General features: G+C 45.4%; 1 protein-coding gene across 5 annotated transcripts in view; it reads right to left on the reverse strand.

Annotated features, from left to right (window-relative positions):
* LOC144175821 (uncharacterized) overlaps positions 1–21,509 on the reverse strand; it is a 227,813-nt gene that overhangs the window by 15,985 nt on the left and 190,319 nt on the right. For all 5 annotated transcript variants that reach the window (XM_077704828.1, XM_077704830.1, XM_077704827.1 and 2 more), the window contains 2 exons: positions 18,697–18,851; positions 2,718–2,844 (listed from right to left, as the gene is read on the reverse strand). In XM_077704828.1, the coding sequence (XP_077560954.1) occupies positions 2,718–2,844; positions 18,697–18,851 (282 nt within the window). The remainder of the gene's footprint in view (positions 1–2,717; positions 2,845–18,696; positions 18,852–21,509) is intronic.

Genomic DNA, 21,509 nt, shown 5'->3' on the forward strand with positions numbered 1-21,509 from the left:
TGAAGAGGGGTGGGAGATAAATGTAACGTAGGTCATGAGCAATAAATGGAGGAGGGAAGAGGGACGAAGGGGAGGGCAATGCGAAGATGGAGAAAAGAGGGGCGAGGATGAGGGTTGCAGTTTGACAGAGAGAGAGGCGTTACGTGGCGGAAATTATGTTATCTTTGTACACTCCGTTCAATGTAAAGCATGCAGCGCTGAGAAGGCTGGAGAGCGCAATAGGGCGCTTGTTGCGACGAGAAAAGTAGTGCACGAGGCTGATCAAAGCTATATAATTGCAAGAAACTGAGAACTCAATTATTCTAAGTAGAGTGTAATGAGTGTTGTGTGAACAGACGAAGATTGCGTACCTCGGCTGCCGGAATGTTTGGGAGCATTTTTGCATTCATGATATTTTACGAGCATAGTTCGCAAATTGCGCAAAAGGTCCAAGTGGTGTGTAGTTAGGAATGCGCCGAAAATTTGAGCAAACGACCCGCCCAGTTTTACTCCTTCATTTCTGCCTTTCCCTTCAGGTATGTAGGAAGCAATATTGTGTCTTCCACTATTTTCTTTTTTTGCCTTTTAAGGAGGCTCAATAAAATTCCTATAGAAAAGAAAACATGGACTCTGCTTGGATAATCGGACCTTCAAATATGTTCCTTTCCTCAGCGCATCTCATACTACCTATCCACGGCGCAGGGCGGAGCGTTACAATTTTTTTATTTATTTTTGTGGACTGCTTGTTTAGCTTCCAGTGCGTTGCACGCTGTTTTAAACGGAGTGTACGTCATTTGCAGCCCAGCACTCAGACACATGCTTAACGGTTGAACAAGCCCTGTACTTATACAAACTTGTCGCTATGCTTGCCGGTTCGACAATTTGCTGCCCATATGCCCCCCCCCCCTCCCCACTAACTTTCTGTTCCCGTTTTTACAATTATTTCTCACGCCATGATATCGTCCGATTTTTTTACATTTAACAAAACTAACACCGGTACGTATCTTTTGATGGCGCGACGATAGCATACTAATTGTCATTTAGATCGTATCTTTTTTATAGCAGCTAGAAATACCAATATCAACAATCTTTTCCCGGTGTTTAACCGAATAGTAGTACATTACAGAGATGAAATTCTTAAAAGCACGAACGCATAACGTTTACAATCGGTCACTAAAACTTAAATTGCATATTTCTAATTAAGGTTTTACTGTTGAAACAGACAGGTACTAATCTGGGCCCAAGCACTCAACAACCTATCTTTCTACCAATATAACCCTGGCTGAAAAGAATACCAGCCCTATAATCCTCCCTAACATGTGCACCTACGCCCACAGACTGCGCAATAGAAATCACGAGTTTGAACATAAAATGTATGTTTAAGACTCCAGCGAAAATATATGTTCCGCGAGGAGCTAACTCCGCATGATAAACCACTACATGAACGCACACACCTCCATCTTATTCCTCATGAAAGCAGCGAGATGGGAGCGGAAGAACGGGGGTGAAGGGAGGGAAGACAAGAGAAGCAGTCACGCGCCACAGCTGCCACACGATGGGCGTCTTTTGATGTTATATGACGGAAACCGAGGAGATATGGGGCAAGTTAGTTTTATATGCACTAACCTCACCTTCACTTCTGGTATACATAGGCCAAACACAATTCTTTTCTCTAAGCACACGTATACTAAAAAATTAAGTTCATTCACGCTCTATGGAAAAGCATGACAGGAGAAGCTGTGGTGCGCAATGCTGAAGTCGTTTAGTGGCTAAATGTCATATAATTGTTTTTCGGAAAGTTCTGGTAACACAACAGTTACAGCCGCTTTCTGCTACAATACTCTCCCTGTAGAGAGCCTTGTATTTACAGAAGGCGGAAATTTTGTAACGTTTACAACTTCCCCGTGAAATAACTAATCATTACAAGTAAATAACACTCGGCTAGTGATAGAGTCGTCTCAGCGACTAATTGCCATATAATTTGTTTCTGGATACTTTCGGTATCTCAACATTTAAAGCCGTTTCCTGTAGTGTTTCTCCTTCCGGAAATGGTCATGTTTCATTGTGCAGCCCTGAAATCGGGAACGCCAGCTTACAGGGAACAATCTTGCGTTCCACATTGGCCCCAGATTCCACCAGTAGCTCAACAATGTCGCTACAACCATAAGTAACCGCCCTGGCAAGCGCAGTCGTCAAGTCGCGGCCACACACGATGTCCAAGTTACAATGACCCTAAACATGTGATGATATTTAGAATACTGCGTGCGAGGGCGATAATTTGGCAAACACGTGCCGCTGCTCTCTTTCGCCGAAAGGAGAAATGAGTATTGCTAATAAAATTCTGAAAGGCACGGCAAAGATATCTTTTTTACAAGAAACGAAAACAAAACAAAACAAAAATAAGCATTCCACTCGCTAAATAAAATCGTTGCATGTCGTGAAATATATAATTATTATTATGAATTTTTTCGTATTTTGAAGCTATCCGTAATTCCACAGATGTGGCTAGAAGAATACTGCTGAAAAATGTTATTTCGGGTTTTTCTTTACAAAACAGTATTGTGCACTAACTCTGTGTTCAAACAGTGCCTGGTGCTGCACACACTTGGCCGAACATATCACATATTTTAAGTCTTCAGCGCTCTAATTTTCCAAAATGCACTAATTATATGTAAAGCCAAACGACTGTATTACAACGTCAGACAAAAGGAAAGCCCAAGGAATCTTATCCGTCATACCTGAGTCAGAAGTGTTTTCACGATATCGTATAGGTTTTTGGTCACAGCCATATGTAGGGCAGTCACGTTCTCCTTGTTTTTCTCATGAACGATATCCGTGCGGATTTGCAGAATTTGTTGCGTTGCCCTGTATGCAATGAGAAAATAATCGTATAAACAAAAACCTGCATTTTATAAAAACCTGCAAAAAATGAATTACTGGACAAATGTCGTTATCAAAGTTTTCTAAGTGACAGATGCCAGCAATATTGTACCTTAATATAGAAATACCTTACGGCAACAGACACTTATATTACCGCTTTTCGAACCTGTCGGAAATACTTTGTCCTTAGAGCAAGCACGTGGAAGTCGCTGTGGTATTAAGCCGCAACAAAAGAAAGCACATGGAGGGTCGTATTATGTGTCCAAGAACCAAGAAAACACAAATATCTTTGTAGGAGAAGTTTAATGGTTGACCATTGCAATCTTGTTAGATAAAGCGATAAAAGATATAAGTATAATTGCGGCGAGGAGTTCTTCTGATTCAGGATTGCGAGAAACCCCCACTGAAAGGTTTACCACTCCTTAGCGGTAGTGGCAGCGATGCTGGTGGTTTTTACCGTGTTGATAGTTCAAGCAGATATTGACGAATTTACAAACATGCCTGATTGGGCGAATAGAAAAGATTCACCTATACATTGGGTGTTGTTTGAGAAAGGTCCTGAAAATTTTCCTAGATATTAGACAGAAATAAATATCCCCAGAAACAGAAGGAAGTGGTTTACTAATGTCTAGCACTCGTCCGCCGCTTGACTAGAGTGGGAATTGTTTAGCGCAAGATTTAGCTATGAATATCGACGTTGGGTTATTCTTTCTCTTTTTAGTTTCCTTTTGCTTCTTATCGACGATGATGCAGAATTACACCATTACACAGATTCGGCGCGTTTACTTCCCCAATGGTGTATTTTTCCGCACATGCAATAGGTAATGCAGGGTTGGTCCCTTTTCGTTATATTTACAGTTATTGCCAACGTTCTTTCCCACACATTTGAGTTTTGTCTTAGTTTTTAGTTTTGTCTTCGTTTTTAGCGGACATACCTAAGATGCATATTTGAGATTTGTTCGGTGTTTTTGAGAATGTTTTATTTGTTCGTGTTTTCTCATTTATTTCTTTTCCAAAATTCCCTTCTACCAATTATCTTCGTTTACGTTGTTACAGTGATCAAATTTGTTGCTTCAGTTAATTATTTATTTTTGTTGAAATGCAGGGCAATAAACGGTTTCTCATTTCTGATGTTTTTATTTGTATTTCAAGCGCCTTTTTGCCGGCTTTTTTGTTTAGTCGTCGTTTTGGGCGTACAAGTATAAGATGCAAATTTTTGATTTCGTCTGTTCGCTTTTGCAAACTTCTTATTATTACTATTTTTTAATTTTTTGATTTTTTAAGATTTCTTCGACCAATTGTCTGCATCTACGATATTCTGGCGATAAAATGAGTTACTTCTAAATATTGTGATTTATGCGCAAATCAATTGCATTACACGGTACTGGCGATGAGGTACACGGCAAAGTGCGCTACGCACTAAAATGCAGAACATTTGTCATCTAGATAGATCGGAAACTTTGTGTCCCTGGCCACAGGACGCAACACAAAATGATCCTTGAATGACACACAGAGTAGCTGATAGTCTACACTAGGAGCGCGTAATTGAGTTTGAAAAACACTAAGCGTAATTTGTGTCTGCGACATTTGGTTTGTTTCCCTTTTTTACAGACACGGCAAAGAAAAAAAATAGCGGGAAATGTACATTAACGTGAAACCTTGGGAGGGCAGAAGCATGCAGTGTATAAGTGTATTCAAAGATTTTAAATGTCTCTCTTGCCATATGGCGCGCGATGATTGGGCGCCGTAAAAGCGATGGTGGGAGGAGCAACCGTGCTCTTGCTGAGGCGGTGGCAGCCTCACTTGCGTTGAACCGGATTTCAGCAATTAAATGAGATACAAACTGTGAGTAAGTTGTCTTCGTGGCATCCGCCGCAACAAGCTAAGAAGTAGCAGGAGGCGCTGGAAAACGAGTGTACTAGTGCGTTCTCCTAGCAGCGGCTACGTCCTAGCGCGAGTCGTTGGTAAACGAATGTCCTGGTGTTTTTGTACCGTGACTGCATGAGAACACGACGACCTGAGACAACGACAACATGGGACGCCGGCAGCCCGAGCTCCTCCGGCACTTCGCCCCTAAAACTGAGGGCAGCGGGAAAAAAGCATTGCTTAGGCACTACTTTACAGGCCTCGCCACCCCTTCTTGTTGGAAGTAATCACAATAGGAATAGCAAAACTGCGAATACACTACAAAAAACTTCTCAGCATTATGAAGCGATAAAAAAGAACACATCTTCTTGAGTGATTGGCGTGACAGAGAGAAAGTAGTGTTTACTACAATGACAAAGGAGCCTAGACGGAGACGTAGTGTGCAAATTATGAGATAACGCCGTGTAAAACATTACGCAGACTGTATCTAGCAAACATGAACCATAATTTGTTCTGCATTTGAGCCGCATGAAACTGTGCGGATTTCTTGCGGCATGGGCTGCCTTATGGCGGTGGAGTGTAAGAGAGCTGTAAATATATTTTTCATGTTTTTTGACGTTTTTGTACGGACCTGAAAATTTATGCAAATGGTGACCTACGGCATGCATGAAGAACAGCGCAGGTCAGTAAATTTAGCTGAGTAAACGTGCACAGAGTGATTGCAGTGCGGCCGTCGACTTGAAATATAATGTTGGAGTATTGTAATAAAGGGACCCTGCAACACCTTTTCAAGTTTTTATTGAAATATTGGCACCAAGAGAAGACGAAGAGGACGAAGTTGTGTGCGTGTGCGTGGCTTTGCTTGTTGTGCGTGGCTTTGCTTGTTGCTTCGAAGGACACCATCATGTAAATATATCGCTTCCCATTCAACCATTATTGCTGTCATTCGCCCTGCCGCCAGGTAACATTTTGGTGGATCGTGCGGAGTACATCCCCATACTGACACTGAAGCATTGCCCGCCTCTGCTCCTGATGCGTTTTCCTGAGGGTTCCTGGAATGCGTCGGCTTGCCCCAGCCCCGGAACTTCATGGATACGTCCACGTCCCCAGCCTCGTATCCCCAACCGACGAGCCGCCGCGCCCATCCGAGAAGTAACCCGCCGTGACCAGAACCAGAACTGACGACGATGCCGCTCCCCCGCCCAGTACACCGGCGCATCTCCAAGGGCCTTCGGCATTTCAGCGGCATTGACGGGGATCACTGTTCATAAGAAGTGATGCATCGAGCTCATCCCCTACATCCATGGCGGCATGTACTTCCTCACTGTTTATAATCATCTCAATTTTTTATTTTGCGTACTCGCCCATCCACTGCGCCCTCGACCGGGACGGTCGACGCATCGACGCGGGGTGCCTGTAACGAAGAGAATACGAAGAGGACGAAGTTGTGTGCGTGTTCGTGGCATTGCTTGGTGCTTCGATAAACGCCATCATGTAAATATATCGCTTCACATTCAACCATTGTTCCTGTCATTCGTCCTGCGGCCACGTAACAATATTAAATGCTTGAAGAACACAGTCACCCAACACACCCAGTGCTTAGATTATGGGGTTGCAAAGTACCTAAGCCAACAACTACTGCTGTATGCTCATCAGATAACTTGGAAACTCTCTCAAAAGATTCTTCTCTCTTTCCCGATCTTGACGTTTTTCGACGGCCCGAACAACGCCGCCTGTATATTCATTGCCTAAAACGTGAGCGAAAAATGGCCAAACAGACACTCTCATCTTTGCTCTCTCCTACCCTTTCCTGCTCCGCAGCCTTCCTGAGTGCTTTCATGTCTGTCGGCCAGCGCCACTTCTCGGAAACTATGCAAAATAGTTTAAAGTTTTTCTAGGTTTCCTAAGACGGCGCTCCTACGCCTTCTTGTTTTTCAGCATGCTTGTCTGGCTTGGTCTATCGCTGATAAAACCACCTTTGCAACGGATGAAATATCACTTGTGCTGCCGCAGGCTGATGCCGGCTTTGAGCGCTTACCTAATTGGATCATAGCCCCCGAAATTTTCTGAGTGGCGCATACTCCCTGCGTCCCCTCCGCATTTTTGTCTTGTTTTGTCCCGGCTGTTTGCACTCCGCAGCGTTACGCGCTTTTAAAATTGAGGAATGCACTGTACAAGCGCCTAGACGCTGTGGCTGGATCATCTGGTGCTTATCATTTTGTTTTCTATAATGTCCTGAAATTTACAAGCACGTGATATTTTTGGGAAATAATGACAGAGAGTGAGCGCCTGGAAATAAATGGGCACGAGGTTTTTTCTTCCCTAAATACTCGTGAGAGAAAAATACCAGTAAAATTAACGCTGTACCATCCCAAAATATTGTTTTTTTATTCCATATTTGTCTACCCGACAATTATTATGTTCTTACACTATTTCGGTTCCGCCTTCGTCAGTTGTCGTTGTAAAAATGCAGCAAGTATGAAGCGAGCGACACGCTTAATGAGATCCTCTGTGAGCCCCAGAACTAGCGCCCTGACGCAGTTAAGATGTGAGCAAAACAGCTCTTGAAACCCAAACCGAACAGGCAAGCAGACAGACAAGTCGTAGAAGTGGATGCAGCGTTCGCGACTCACGAGCAGTGACGTAAGGCCGAATGTCCGCTGGCGCGGACCACATACCGGATGAGTGCCTGAACTAAGCGTCTATACTCTTCCAATTGAAAAGCGCGCGACGCGTTAGGCAATACTTATGGTGACGGCGTTGGCCGGAATTACGTCACTCGGGCCATGTAGCGTCTCTTGGCCGGTTTTACTTCAGATGCAGCAATGAACGCTTTCCGATAGCAACTTTAAAAATAAAGTGACAGAAACAAAGCAGAAATGGAAGGCGTATCTGCTGCGACGACCAAATCACGCAGTGCCGCTCCGTGCTAGGGATAAATGTAGCTTTCGCAGTGCGACCAGACGCGAAGGAAAGAGTGAAAACGTTTATCGAAAGCGTTGCAGGTTCTCTTTGCCCTACAAAGTATTTTTGGCGCATTCCTTACGGAAGTGGCAATTAAGTGAGTAAGAAGGCTTGTTTCCGCTAAGTGCATTTTTTCTTGGGAATTCCTAAGGTGGTTTTTTCAAGTCACCATGATGGAGAGAAGAAAACAAAAACGCGAAAAAGGACAAAGCTGAAACTAGTAGGTTTGTTGAGGCCGTTCGCTTTGAAACTTGTGTAGAGACATGTACTATGGCTCATTGGAATATTGGGAGAAGGCTAAATCTAAAAGTAGCAATCAGTAGGCCACAAGCAATATTCTTTCTCGCTAAATGTCTTCTAGGTTTCGGTGTAAACGCGAGTATGTGCTGAGTCGTAGTAGCACAGAAAAAATCGCAATGGGGACAGATGCAGACAATGAAAAGTCTCGATATCCCGGTAGCCACACTCCGGCGATGAAAAGAAAGCAATTTACGTTGTCATTCTCTCTTGTGGTGAGCCTTGTTAGGTTTTTTTCAAGCAGTCTCACATTCTGTACTTGGGATGTGATTTGGGTTAAAACACAGAAAATGACCTTATGTTCCCTCCGCTTCAGAACCCCTGGTTCAGAACCGATAGCGCGAAACGTTGATGATGATGATGGTGGTTTGAGTTTAAGGGCGCAAGGCCAATTAGGGTAAAAAGCGCCAGAGACAAAGTCATTTGCTGAGGACAGATGTGCAATTAAATACTAAATTGTCGAGTAAAAACAAAAGTGAAGCGAATGCTTGAAGTTGGCTGGTGTATAGGGCCAGTGTGATTATGCATGATAAAAAAGAAGCTGTAAAAGCTTGACGCCAGATAAAAACTGAAAAACACGCTTGTTAGAAAACATTGGGTTGTCGGCCAAGAAGTGTAATGGGCTTAGCGGGATGTGTTGTCTGTTAAGTTCAGGAAAATGTTTGCGTCGTGTGGTGTCGAGTGCGTTGCGTTGAATGAGCACGTCAACTACCGATAGGGCCTCTCCGCACCTGATGCACTGGGGACTAGAAGATCCCGTCAGCAGATACGAGGGCGTGGTATGGGTGTGCCCTATCCGCAGCCTACCGAAGGCGACTTCCGCGTGTGTGTTGTGTGAGTCAGCTGTGTACCGTCCCAAGTGTGGCTTTATTGCATGTAGTGTGTTGTCTGTTCACTCCAGTTTGTCTGCCGTGTTCTGCGCAAGTGTTGTCTTATGTGCTGCTTGAGGTCTGTATAGAGTACCGTTGTAATGTCTACAGTGTTCCTGAGTGCAGCAGCAGCGGCCCTTTTGTCTCCCAACTCGTTCACCGCAATCCCAGCGTGTCCCAGGACCCAGCAGAGGAGCAGTTGATGGTTTGGCATATACACAGAGATAATGGTGTTGAACAGAAGATTAACCATGTGGTTTTGTGGGTGTTTGTGTGATGATATTGCGCGAACACTCAATGAATCTGTATAGATGATGGAATTAGGAATTTGAGTTTCAAGAATGCGCTGTACGATGAGTAAAATTCCTTATGCTTCTGCTGAAAAAAATGGTTGTGTGTATGCTCACGGTTCTGGCTGCATTGAAATTCTGACCATGAGCAACGCAGGACACCATAGTGGAGGTTTTAGAAGCGTCACAGTATAATTCTGCACATGCGTATTTAAACTGCGGAGACAGAAAGTGCTGCAGTATTGCAGCTCGTGGTACCCGATTTTTGTCACGTCTCATAAAAGAAAGGTCACAGGACACAGGGCGCGCTTTCCAAGGAGGTAAAATGTCTGTAAAAGATGATCTGTACACATCTAAAAACGAAGTGCTCAGATCCGAGGCTCGCTTTCCCACTCTAAGTGAAAAGGGAATAGGAACGGTTTGGCGATTTACAAAAAGCAGAGATGTGGATGTATTGTTGAAGACTGGATAAAAAGGATGGCTATTCAGCGATAAATGTTTAAAAGCATAAAGCAAGTTCATGTACATCCGTTGGTTCTCAAGTCTCCACTTGTTACAGTCGACCTACATACTTTGGACCGGACTAGTGCGAAAAGCACCCGACGCAAGAAGTTCCAAGTGTAGCACTGGGTCAAGCATTTGCAACGCTGTCTTAGTCGCCGACCCATACACCACACTGCCATATTCCAAACAAGACCCAACCAAATCAGTATACAAGCTCAGCAGTTCTTTCTCAGAACTATAGGATTGGTGGGAGATAACCCTAGGCATACTCATTGTTTTGAGACATTTATGTTTAACTTCCTTGATGTGGAGAATGAATGTGAGTTTGCGGTCAAGCACAACACCTAAGAACTTGTGCTCCTTGTTCACAGGATTCGGCACGTTCTCATGGGTGATGTCTCGGTCAGGGTGGACCCCACGCTTTCTGTAGAACACAACTCAGGAACATTTTGCAGGATTAATTTTAAAACCATTCTTTTCAGCCCAGCTGGAACGTTTGTTGACACCAAGCTGGACTTGACGTTCACAGATGGACATATTACACGACTTAAAGGATATCTGCACGTCGTCTACATACATAGAATAAGAGATTGTAGGTGGCAATACCTTTCCAAAAGAGTTCATCTTTACTATAAAGAGAGTGCAGCTCAACACACCACCTTGCGGCACGCCACTGTCATTTTCCTGCACGTGAACGTTTCAGAGTGCACAACCGACTCTCACTTGAAACGTTCTCTCCGTCAAACAACTAACAAGGCTGTTTAACATGTTAACAAAAACACCGAAACACCGAAAGCGGTGTCGTAGGCGTTCTCGGGGTCGAAAAACACAGTTTAGCAATACCGCTTATGCACGAAGGCATCCTTTATATATGATTGAAGAGCTACGATTTGATTGTTCGTGGATCGCCCCACCCTGAAGCCTGCCTGGCAGCTCTCGAGAAGACCATTGTACTTGAGGAAGTACACGAGCCTTCGATTTATCATCTTCTCGAGAAGCTTGCACAGGCAGCTCGTCTGGGCTATAGGACGGTAACTTGAGGGGGACGACGGGTCCTTTCCATCCTTCAAGAAAGCCACTACTATGGCCTCCCTCCAAGATTGTGGAATGTGACCCGAACTCCATATTTTATTATATAGATGTAGAAGTGCTTCAAGTGTGTCTGCGTGTAGGTGTTGTATCATTGCATATGTGAAGTTGTCTAGGCCTGGAGCTGAGGGTTTACACGTGCTCAAAGCAGCCCTCAGCTCATGCAGTGAAAACTTTCAGTTATAAGAAAATATTGACCTATTGTTATCTGGTATAGGCTTCTTTTCTGCCGATTGTTTGTGTTTCATGACAGTGTTTGTGAACTGTGCTGAACTAGACACGTGTTGGAAGTGTTGTGCGAGTGTGTCAGCCTGGTCTTCGAGTGTGTCCCCTGTTGTGCTGACCAGAGGCAGGCTGTGTTTGTTTTCCTTTGGGATTGCGTATTCTTGTCCATACTTTTCGTGTGTCTGGGTAGGAGTTTATTGATATTATGAAGTAACGCCAACTCTCTCGTTTTGCCTCACGGTGCACGCGTTTTCCGAACGCCTTGGCCCGTTTGAACAAAATGAGGTTCCCGACGCGGGGTACCGACGAAGGATGCCCCACGCTTTGTACTGGGCCTCTCGCGCCCGCCTCATTACTCAATCCACCACGGAATCCTCTGTTTGTGCAGGGCACCAGAAGCGTGGGAATGGACGTTTCGGTGGCGTCGAGGATGTGTGCCGTGCGGAGTTGGGTAGCATCTTCAATGTGTAGGTGTCCTCTGATTCTGTGTGCAGTTTGGATGTCTCTGTATGGATGTCTCTTGGATTCCAGTTAGATCTTGCTTCATTGAACCTTTTCTTGGAAGATTGACTGCCTGGGCCTTAACCTATATATGTTAGTGAGGTGGGGAAGTGGTCACTGCCAAATGGGTCCGTGCCTACGCCACACTGAAGACAAGGAAAGAGAACTGCGGAGCCAATGGCCAAGTCAACAAATAAGTGTGTGTTGTGTGCTTCGTTATGGTATGTAGGCTGTTTCTTGTTGTAAGACATGCTTCAGAGGCTGTTAACAACTTCTCTATCAGACGACCTGGGAATCTGTCCGAGAAGAGCCCCAAAGAGAAGTGGGTGCATTAAGGTAACCTGTTATGATGTATGGTTCGGGTAGCTGGTCGACCAGCGCCTCGAAGTCAGAACTCTAAAGTGAAATATTAGGAGGTACGCTGACGCAGCTCACCCCTTGTGAGCTGGGTCAGCGTACCTGCCCAAGAGGAAAGAGGCAAACCACTTCCGCACCACTGCGTAGGTGATGTTCTCGGTTATCTTAACATTGATTATCTGCTTTTCCTGTTTGAACTTTTCACATTTTCGTGAGTACGCTGCATGGGGTCCCTGGCAGTTGGCACAGGTGAAGGTTTCAGATTCACAGTTTTCTGGAGGATTGTCATGCTGGCCGTACTTAGCACAGGTAAGCCAGCCACGGCAAGAGTTTGTGCCATGCCCGAACCGTTGGCACTTCAAGCAGCACAGTGGGTTCGGGATGTATGGGCGGAGAGAACAATGTATGTAACCGGCATTTATGGATTCTAGAAGGGTGGATCGATCGAAAGTCAAGATAATGTGTTTAGTTGCAACCTGTTTCTCATCGCGGCGTATTGATATGTGCTTTTCAGCCGTGACGCCCTGAGCCTTAAAAGAGCCATGAAGAGAAAATACAACTTCTTTTAATTTGAAAGAACTAGGATTCAGTATCTCACTCAGCTCCATCCGAGCCACAAAAGATGTTTTTTTAACAAAAAAAGCAAGAAGTTTTTAAAAGCTTTCAAATTTTGTGCCACAGTGACGTCTTATAAGCAAGGATGACGTAATACGGGCCAACAATAAAATATCATTTTCTGTGCGTTAACTGCACGTTAGCGTTCAAGTGATGCGGTCAAATGGAACTAGAGGCCCCGTTACAGACGTCCAGTCATGTGTCGTCACGACAGGTCCGTTAGGCGGCCGCCAATCGCACAAACAAGGTTTCGTGACGTCATAGAAAAGTTGCGGGAAATTAGCTAGGGGGTCGCGACTGCTTCAAACGTTCTCTTTAATATCTCCGTTATTTGTTCGAAGATTGCGATGATATTGGTATCATTGTTATCGTGACTAAGCCGTCTTTCTAATAACCCCAACTTGTATTTTGTCTTCCTGGCTCCTTTGAGCCTTCCAAAAGGTCGGCATCTGTTTCGGAAATGAGATCCGCATCGGAGATCACACCCTGAGAACTGTTGAGGCTGATGTGGGGTGTGACCCTGATCTCCAGATCTGCTATGCGGGTTTGTTTCAGGAGGATTGTGGATTGCTGCTGAGTTTTTACTTCAGCTAGCACTTCACCAGTTCAGAGCTTTTTGCCGTCGTATGTTTTTCCGATGATACCTTCAAGTAATTTCGAAACAAGAAATACGGTTTCAGCGGAAACCGGCTTCGATATGTCCACAGATTCAATGATCACAAAAAAAGGTTAGTTATCTGGATTTGAACGCCATATAGAAGGCAAAGCAAGAAAAGAAACTTCGGTGCGGCCCCTTGTCAGGGACCGATCACGTTTGGGGGGGGGAGGGGGGTTGTAAATTTCATATGCTATAGTATAAAAGCAGGGGATGGGGGTACTTCCTTCGATCGGGTTACCACGATACCTAGAAAGGTCCCGGAGCTTCCTGCCTGGTAAACAGACAAGGAGCCCATCCGCCGTAGCTTGACCTGGGCTCCAACGGCCACCGTTTGAGGTTTCTGCCCTTCACCTTAAAACTCATTACCATGGTTGGTTACAGCGTGAGTATGGGGGCCCGGGGTCCGCGGTGTCGCCAATACCGTCACAAAGATTACTCAAGGTGCCCCGTTCGGGAACGAAACGTTGACATTTAACGAATACCAAGCTCCTGAATGCGATTTCTACTTAGGATGTCGACACAAACAGTGACAAGGCACCATGTGCTCATCAGGGGACACATCTTGCCGTGTCCGAGCATGGATTTCATTTTGTGTTAAAAGCACTTCAGATGTATTCACACATTCGTAAGTGCTTTTGTTTGTGAGTGTGCTTGTCAGTCTTTCAGCATGCACCTGAAAAATTAAAAACACATCGTTGGGGCTACTTCTGTGACCATGTCGCTTCAAGCCGGTATTCACAACCATTCAGAGTCTACACTTTTAGTGATGAGAATAAAACGGCTTCTTGATTATGACGCTGAAAACAGGTTTCCTTGCCGCAAGGGTCCGTAACTCCAGAGAGCGTTATGCTACGTTGGTGACGGTTATTTGGGTGCATATTTAAAATTGGAGGTACTGTGAGAAGACATAGGAAAAATACTAATGTAAAACTAGTTGACGCAGAGGGCCAAGAAGAAATGTCGCTACGATATGGATATACTACACATATTCACTGGGATATCAGCGAAGTCAGTGCCCGAATTCCCTTTCCTTGCCACAGAAGGATCTCCGGGCCTTTAAAAGGTAGTGCAAGTTGTGTTCCGGACATAATAAGATCATGCAGCCCTTAATCCCGAATATTCAGAATAATTATGATTAAAGGTTTAACGCGTCGAAAGTACACAGGTTATAACACGCGCCGCAGTGGAGGGCTCCGGCCCGATTTGACCACGTGGGGATCTTTTATGTTCGCCGAAATCTCGGACACACGGGCGTTTTTGCTTTTCGCCTTAATCAGAAAAGCGGTCGCTGCTGCCGGGAATGGATCCCGCGTCCTTGGACTCAGTAGCACAACGCCTTAGCCACTGACCCACCCAGGCGGGGTGACTATTACCTTTTCACCCAGAAAAGCTTTCCCGCATTAATTATAAAAAAATTATGTGGTTTAGCTGTGGTTAACCCTGTTGGATAGCGAAAGATTCACTGCCTTGGCTAGGCCAATTGTCGAGGTGTGGTTTCGCAGTGATATACCGCCATGTGTGCGATGAATACACTGCTTATTCATATTCTTTTTTTTTCGCCTCACGGCGTTCTTTAGGCCTCAGCGCTGTACAAGTGACCACCGCTGGATGCTCGTTTTCCTCCATCGCAGGCGGTTATACCCGGCACGTGGCCCCGGCTTTCCTTTGTGGTGCGCGCTTTTCGACTGCGGTGGCGACCTCCTCGCCTTCCTCCGCCAGGTGGCGACACGGGTTCTGCGCTCGGCTCTTCCCTCTTCGCCTATCTCTCCTATGTCGCCTACATGAAGGAAAGAAAAGGTTAGGAGAGGCCCTCACGTCACCTTTCTGAAGCCGAGTCCCGCCATGACTTGAGCCCACCGAGGTTAGCACTCTTTCCCATCACTCTTTGCTGTTTCCGGTTTGATAACAGCTTCGCGGAACGGGCGGCTTGCGAAAGCGAACGCAGACGACGGGAGCAGTGTTTGGGTTCGTACAACACGGCGGTGTGCGTTGCGTCGCAACTGCGAAGAATTTCGCTTCGCTTCACAATGAAGAGACGCAAAGCAAGCAAAGCAACGACTGTGGCTCTCGCCAACGCTGAGTGGGGAAGCTTTTGCCTGCAGCAGCCGGAGGCGGCGGCGGGTGCTCGCTCCGCAGATCTCGAGGTGACGCCAGCGCCGCTGCGGCCGTGATACGGGTTGCGGCCGCCTCCAACGGCGAAGCTGTCAAACTGACCTAATCTGAAAACGCTTGCCGTAGCGACTGCGCTCTGTTGCAAGCGTGGCGCGGCAGCCAGAATCAAAGCGCCGTAAAAAATTGTCCGTGCTATTTGGCCAAATTTAGCAGCCGCAGCCGTAAACAGCTAGGCAACGCTGTCTGCGGGCTCAAAGAAAACGACGTCACTTCCTCCACACTTTTTGAAATGCATTAGAATGCTAGGGGCCTCTCCTGAGTATTCTTTCCTGCATGGTCGCCTACCTCTCCCCGCCATCACGTCACTGCTCCGTGCCGGCGCTCCACCAGGTGGCGACACGGGTCCCCCGCATGGCTCTTCCCCTCACACATGTCTGGGCAGAAGAGTTGCAAGCTTGGCTAGTGGGAAGACGTATTGATGGAGGAAACCAGCACGGACTAAAAGACAAAGAGATCAACGCAAGTTGCAACAACTTGCATTTGGTTGAACGTGAATTGTATAAAAGGGCCCCCATCGTCCCATTTTGCTTCACACTATACTACGTGCAGCGGATATAAACCTAATTTTCCTGCAAAATATGTTTTCGTTAGGTGCCACAAACCAACGCCTTGGGAAATTGTGGAAGCGTTTTACATAGCAGAAAGGGGACACAGTTGCGTCAGCCAAGCAGACGTGCGTCTTCATCCAAAAGAGATTGCATATCTCGCGGCCCTTGACTCTTGCCGGTGTCTATTTAATTGCCTCCTCACAGTGACATTTATAAGCTTGTTTTGCTCATACGCAATGTTCTTTATTCTTTTGTGTTAAGTGTGTATATTCACACTTCTTTATTTTAAACCTAAGCTTTGATACCAGCGACTGTCCATGTGTTTCACTCCCTTTGTCTTTGTCTAAATCCGTGCTGGTTTCATCCAAAAATAAACCTATCTCTCTCCGCCATCCGGCTGCTGCTCTGTGCCGGGCGCTGGCGGAATGGGGTGCGGTTTAAGCTCTCAAGTTTAAAATGGATCATTTCACCAAGACTTCCCAAAGTAGTATTACCGCGGTTCAGTGCCCTTAGTTCGCGAATTTTATCAATGGACCGTATTAGTTTTGTACATTTTTTGGTTGTGTGCGTCGTCTGTACCGCCTTTGTAGTTGCCTGGTCACGCCTTGTGTTTTTCCTGATTTCCTTGCCCTCAATTTTTCGTTTAATATGTACCACTGTCCTTTCTTTCCATTTCATTTCCCGTACCCCTCCCCCCTGAGTAGGGTAGCCAACCGGAGAGTATCCGGGTTAACCTGCTTGCCTTTCCTGTACTATTCCTTCCTTCCTAATGAAGCTGTCGCTAAAAAACCTGTTCAGTATCGCCGGAGCTACGCAAGATGAAAAGTCGCTCATAATCTTTCCCTCAGAACTCGACCATGCACAAGGCGACAAAGGCTGCGTGCTCTCCGCTGGAGAAGGAGACAACTCGTCACGTTCTCTTCTTTGTCATTCCTTATATCAGAGGCCGGCGAGTTTTCTCTTTCGGCCTGCAACGTGTAGTAGTGAATTCCGGTGCGGTGATGGACAAAGCCGGCATTGCTGCCCGCTCACAAGTGCGTGCTAGGATGCTAAGGCATTTTTCAAGCAATAAACGCTTGTTGCGAAATGATGGTATTGAAGGTGAGTATAAAGTTTGTTACTCGCGCCCACCCGAATTCAAAAAAGGAAAAAAAAACTGCTCTACTCTATCCATAGGTACAGTCATAGACAAGCGGGATGCTCAGCGCCGATGACGGAGAATCGTAACCCGATTGATTGGTGATTGTAGGGTTTAATGCGCCGACGAAACGCAGGCGATGAGGCGCGCCGTAGTGGAGGGCTCTAGATAAATTTTGACCACCTGGGAATCTTTAACGTGCGCAGAAATCTCGTATACACGGGCGTTGTTGCTTTTCGCCTCTATCAGAAAAGCGGCCGCGCAGCCGGGAATCTTACCCGTCACCTCGTGCTCAGCAGCGCAACGCCTTAGCCACTGAGCTACCGCGGCGGGTAGAATCGTAACCCGAAATGCGAAAAAATAAATCAAGGCGGTGACCAGCAAAAACCATCATTATTTAAAAATGATGGCAACTGAAGAGACCGCGATTGATTTTCCTGCATCTTTGACAAAGATTCCCGAGCTTATCGCTTCACGTCCACGTGTAATATTTGGCCCAGGTATTGGTGCAGTGTAATCTAAATGTCTCGGAGGTTTATTTTTACTGCTCAATGTGTGCTGGTAGGTCCATTTAAACGGGAGGCAGTGCCCTGGCGTATGAATGGTACGGAGCGAATTAAAAAAATTACGTCCTAGAGGAAATAAAAATCACTGTCGAGAAAAAAACTGCCCCATCACATAGAACAGGAATTCAAGTTTTAGTACCACGTGCTTTTTATTTTGCAAAATTGCGTTATGTTTAGGGTTTAGGTTGTTTACGAATAACTAGTACACGAACAGGCTGATGATGATACCTGAGCAGGCTGCTGCTGCTGATGATGAGTACATGAATGACAAGGAGGAACCGTCCACGTTTCGAGCAGCGTTGAAACGGTTCCCCTCTGGGCATTAACACTATTTGTTTTTGTGACACACAAAGATTCGGCAATTAATTGCGAATAAGAGCGCAACCCCATTGTGGGTCATCACAACATCACCCTAAAATAATTTAGTTAAAGCTCTCGTATTTTGAAATGCATGAACGTTTTTCTTAGGTTTAAATTGGGCAGTTTCAAACTGTTCTTTGCGGCAAAACAGAAACAGCACAAAATAAAGCTGAATGAAGTGGCTGTGGTGCGATAGCACCAAGGAGGAGTCAGAGCGAATCTGAAGGCGTTACCTACACCTGATAATTTCGCAGTTCCAAGTAAATATTTTGGTGTAAATATTGCTATACTGCAAAGTGGTTCTTGTAATCTGTGCCACACGTACTTAGTTTGGCAGAAAAATGAACATTGGCTACTTTGCGCATGGTGCTGTTACCGTGGATTCAGTGGTGTGTGTGTGTGTGCATATAGCATTTGTTGTGGGCAAAAAAACGTCTAGTGAAGTTAACATAGTTACGTTCCTGACAATGTTTACGTCATTCTTGATTAAACCGACAGCATTGGCTGTTTCTTGTCAAGTATTGAAAAAACAATTTCAGCTCACAAAAAAACTCACGCTAGGACTCCACGAATGCAGTTGTAAGTTATTAAATTATGGCCAAAATAATCACAGTGATGTGGCCAGATAATTTATTAAATCACTAACAAGCATGGCAAATCGAACGGTTTTTGTGTTAGAAAGCAACACTGCTGCGTGGAAGACATTCTTAGATGAAAACACCTGAAACACATTTAATGTTGCTGAAAGTGAAGAATTGAAAACAAATGGCGAAAATTAATACATGCCATGAATAAGAGATTGTACAAAGTTGTCTTACCTAAAGTTGGCTTTTGCTACTGCTACGTGTAAGGGTGTTTCTCCCTCGTAGTTCTTGATCGCAACATTCACTCTGGGGTGCTGTAATAGCACACTGATGATATCTCGCATTCCAGCGTTGATTGCAGAATGGAGGACTGTGTCACCGGCATTGTCCTGTATAACAGGTAAGCTGTCAATTACACTGTGAGAACACACGCATGAATCACCGCAATGCCCTAATTACGAAAAAAGAAACCATCCACCTAAACACAAGTAAGAATTGCGGAAGAAAAGCTTCACCAAATTTGTACTCGAAGATGCGCTAATCCGGAACAGAAAAAAATGTAAAAACATTTCCTTTTTTTGGCTAACTAGCTAAAGCTTCAGATAAATTTAGCATGTATTCTTCCTCCCAGGTGCGTCTCTGCCACGTTGTTATAGAGTGGGAATGATATCATATGTATGAGCTGAAAGTGTAAAGTACATATTTTAGCACAACGCACAAACTTTCAGAACAACATGGATCAAGACAACATGGGTCAGCTTTACCAACAAAAACGCCACGCAGAAGAAAGTGTTATTTACATTTGAACTCTGATCCCGGTCTTGCAAAGAAATGTTTATTCTTTTATGAAGCTACTAGCAAAAATGCCGTTCCACGAAAACAAACCAGCGCAGTTACTGCAGGATGATTCGGCAGCCATATTGTACCAAGAACTCCGAGTTGGGCATGTAGGTATAGCTTCATGAGTGGTACAGCGTAAACAAAACTGGGGAAGGAAGGACACATGACAGAGCACGGAAAGGACACAAGAAGGAAAAGACACAGGAATAAATCGATAATGTGCAACCACAAACCCAGAAAGCGCATTCACCAAACATCCACTCATATTGGATTATAGTGCACATTAGCAGGCAAAACGTTTTATCGGAGATAAAAGCTACCAAGAACACCAGTGGGTAAATTAATACATTTTTCCCCAGAGAACCGCAAACACTGCTAGTCTGTCATATATGTTTCTTTGTTGCCTGGCGAAACACAATTGAGCCAGTGTCAAGCAGAAAAACAACAAGTGTGTTTATTGCGGATCAGTATTTAAAGGCGTAAACAGAAACGGTAAACAGACGAGATGTTCACAGAGCATGCGCGCTGACAAGTTCAGACATGGCACGCGTACTGATCGGACAAGATTAGACAGCCAACACAACTTCTTTTCTTTGCAGGAATAAAAAAACAATATGCCTTGGTAACCCAACACTCAGTTCGACAATCCGCGACAAGCGCCTTGAATAAAGTTGCTGCCGTAGGTTTGCCGCTCCGCGTGTCTTCTGTTACGTGTGGAGCTCCTCAGCCCTTGGATGGAGGTAGTCGTGCTTCGTGTGGGTGATTGAACCTTGACTTCGGCCTCACCGTTCAATTCTTCGTCTGACGAGCTGTCTTCAGAATTGTCGAAGGATTCTCCGGTGGCAAGCAGATGGCGTTGCGTCGTACAACGTGTTCCTTTCCTTTTCTGTGGTAACCGCGCACTACCTGGGCCACATCCTGTTAAATACATTTTCTTTCATTGCCAAAGTGTCCCCTTTAACACGAACGACTAGTTCTTTGTGCAAGGGTGGTGGGTATTTTCGCACCGGAAAGTTTCCTGATGCTTGTTGACAAACTGGCGTGCTGCTTTGTTGAAGACTGGTATTGGAGTCAGCAGTCGTCGCCATAGGAGCAGCGCGCCTGGTGACTGGCCATCTTTCTAAGGTCTACCTCTGTAATTAGGCAAACTGAGCCTGAAATCATTCATTCGTTCCGGCGTTTTTTTTAGAATCCTTTTAACGATTTGCGCAACTTTTCCTGCCAACCCGTTTGAGCGGGGTAACCTAGGACTGGAAATCGTGTGCTTCAAGTCATTTTTTTGCGAAGTTCGCAAATTCTCGTCTGCTGAATTTGGGCCCTTCATCTGTACATACGTCCATGGCAATTCCATGCCTCGCGACGATGGCGCTTAATTTTGAAAGGACAGTTGCAGAGGATGCGTTGCGCAGCAATTCTTCTTCCGGTAAATTGCACAACGCGTCGTATGCGCAAAGGTACGAGCCGCCGGCGTATTCAAACATGTCTAAAACGACTCTGTACGGTGCGTGCGGGGAAACAGGTCGCATCAGGACGGGCTTCCTTGGTTGTTTAGAGGCATACTCTCTGCAAAATGCGCACTTGTTCACTAAAGCATCAATGTCTGCGTTCATTCCTGGCCAAAGGATAGCTAGTCGAGCTCATAATGTCCACTTTTTAAGCCCAATGTGCTCTTCATGTATTCTCCGCAGTATCTCCGGCCGCAAAGTTGCTGGTATGACTACCTTGCAACCTTTGAACACCACTCCATTTACCTCAGTCAGTCATGTGAGAACTGCTTAAGCGGTTCTTCTATCGGCCTGCTCTCCCTTAATGCTTCGATGACGAACTTGCGATAACTATCATCGCTCGTTTTCTCCGTCAACCACGCTAGGTTCGCCTCGCTGACAAGCGATGCAACGACTCTTATGACATGGACTTCAAACCCTCATCACCGGTCACGCTTAGTAACAGAGTGGTCTTCGGTCCTGGGAGCGGCTTCCTTTGCAGCGATGATGTTACTAGAAACCGTTCAACCTTTCGTTTGAAGAGGCGCCAGTATTTTTCGATGTCGCCGGCCAGCTGCAAGTGCTTTGGAGGCTTAAGGAATTCCACGCCGGTTCTTCTAATACGTAGGGGGCTGGTATCATATCATCGCCTGTGACACAATGTTTTATTGCTGTCTGGAGAGAACCGAGCGAACCCGTTTCAAGCATAAAAAGAACAAGTTG

This window comes from Haemaphysalis longicornis, unplaced genomic scaffold (assembly GCF_048455015.1).
Source record: "Haemaphysalis longicornis isolate Haplotype H1 unplaced genomic scaffold, Haemaphysalis longicornis Haplotype H1 scaffold_3, whole genome shotgun sequence".
NCBI classification, from domain to species: domain Eukaryota; kingdom Metazoa; phylum Arthropoda; class Arachnida; order Ixodida; family Ixodidae; genus Haemaphysalis; species Haemaphysalis longicornis.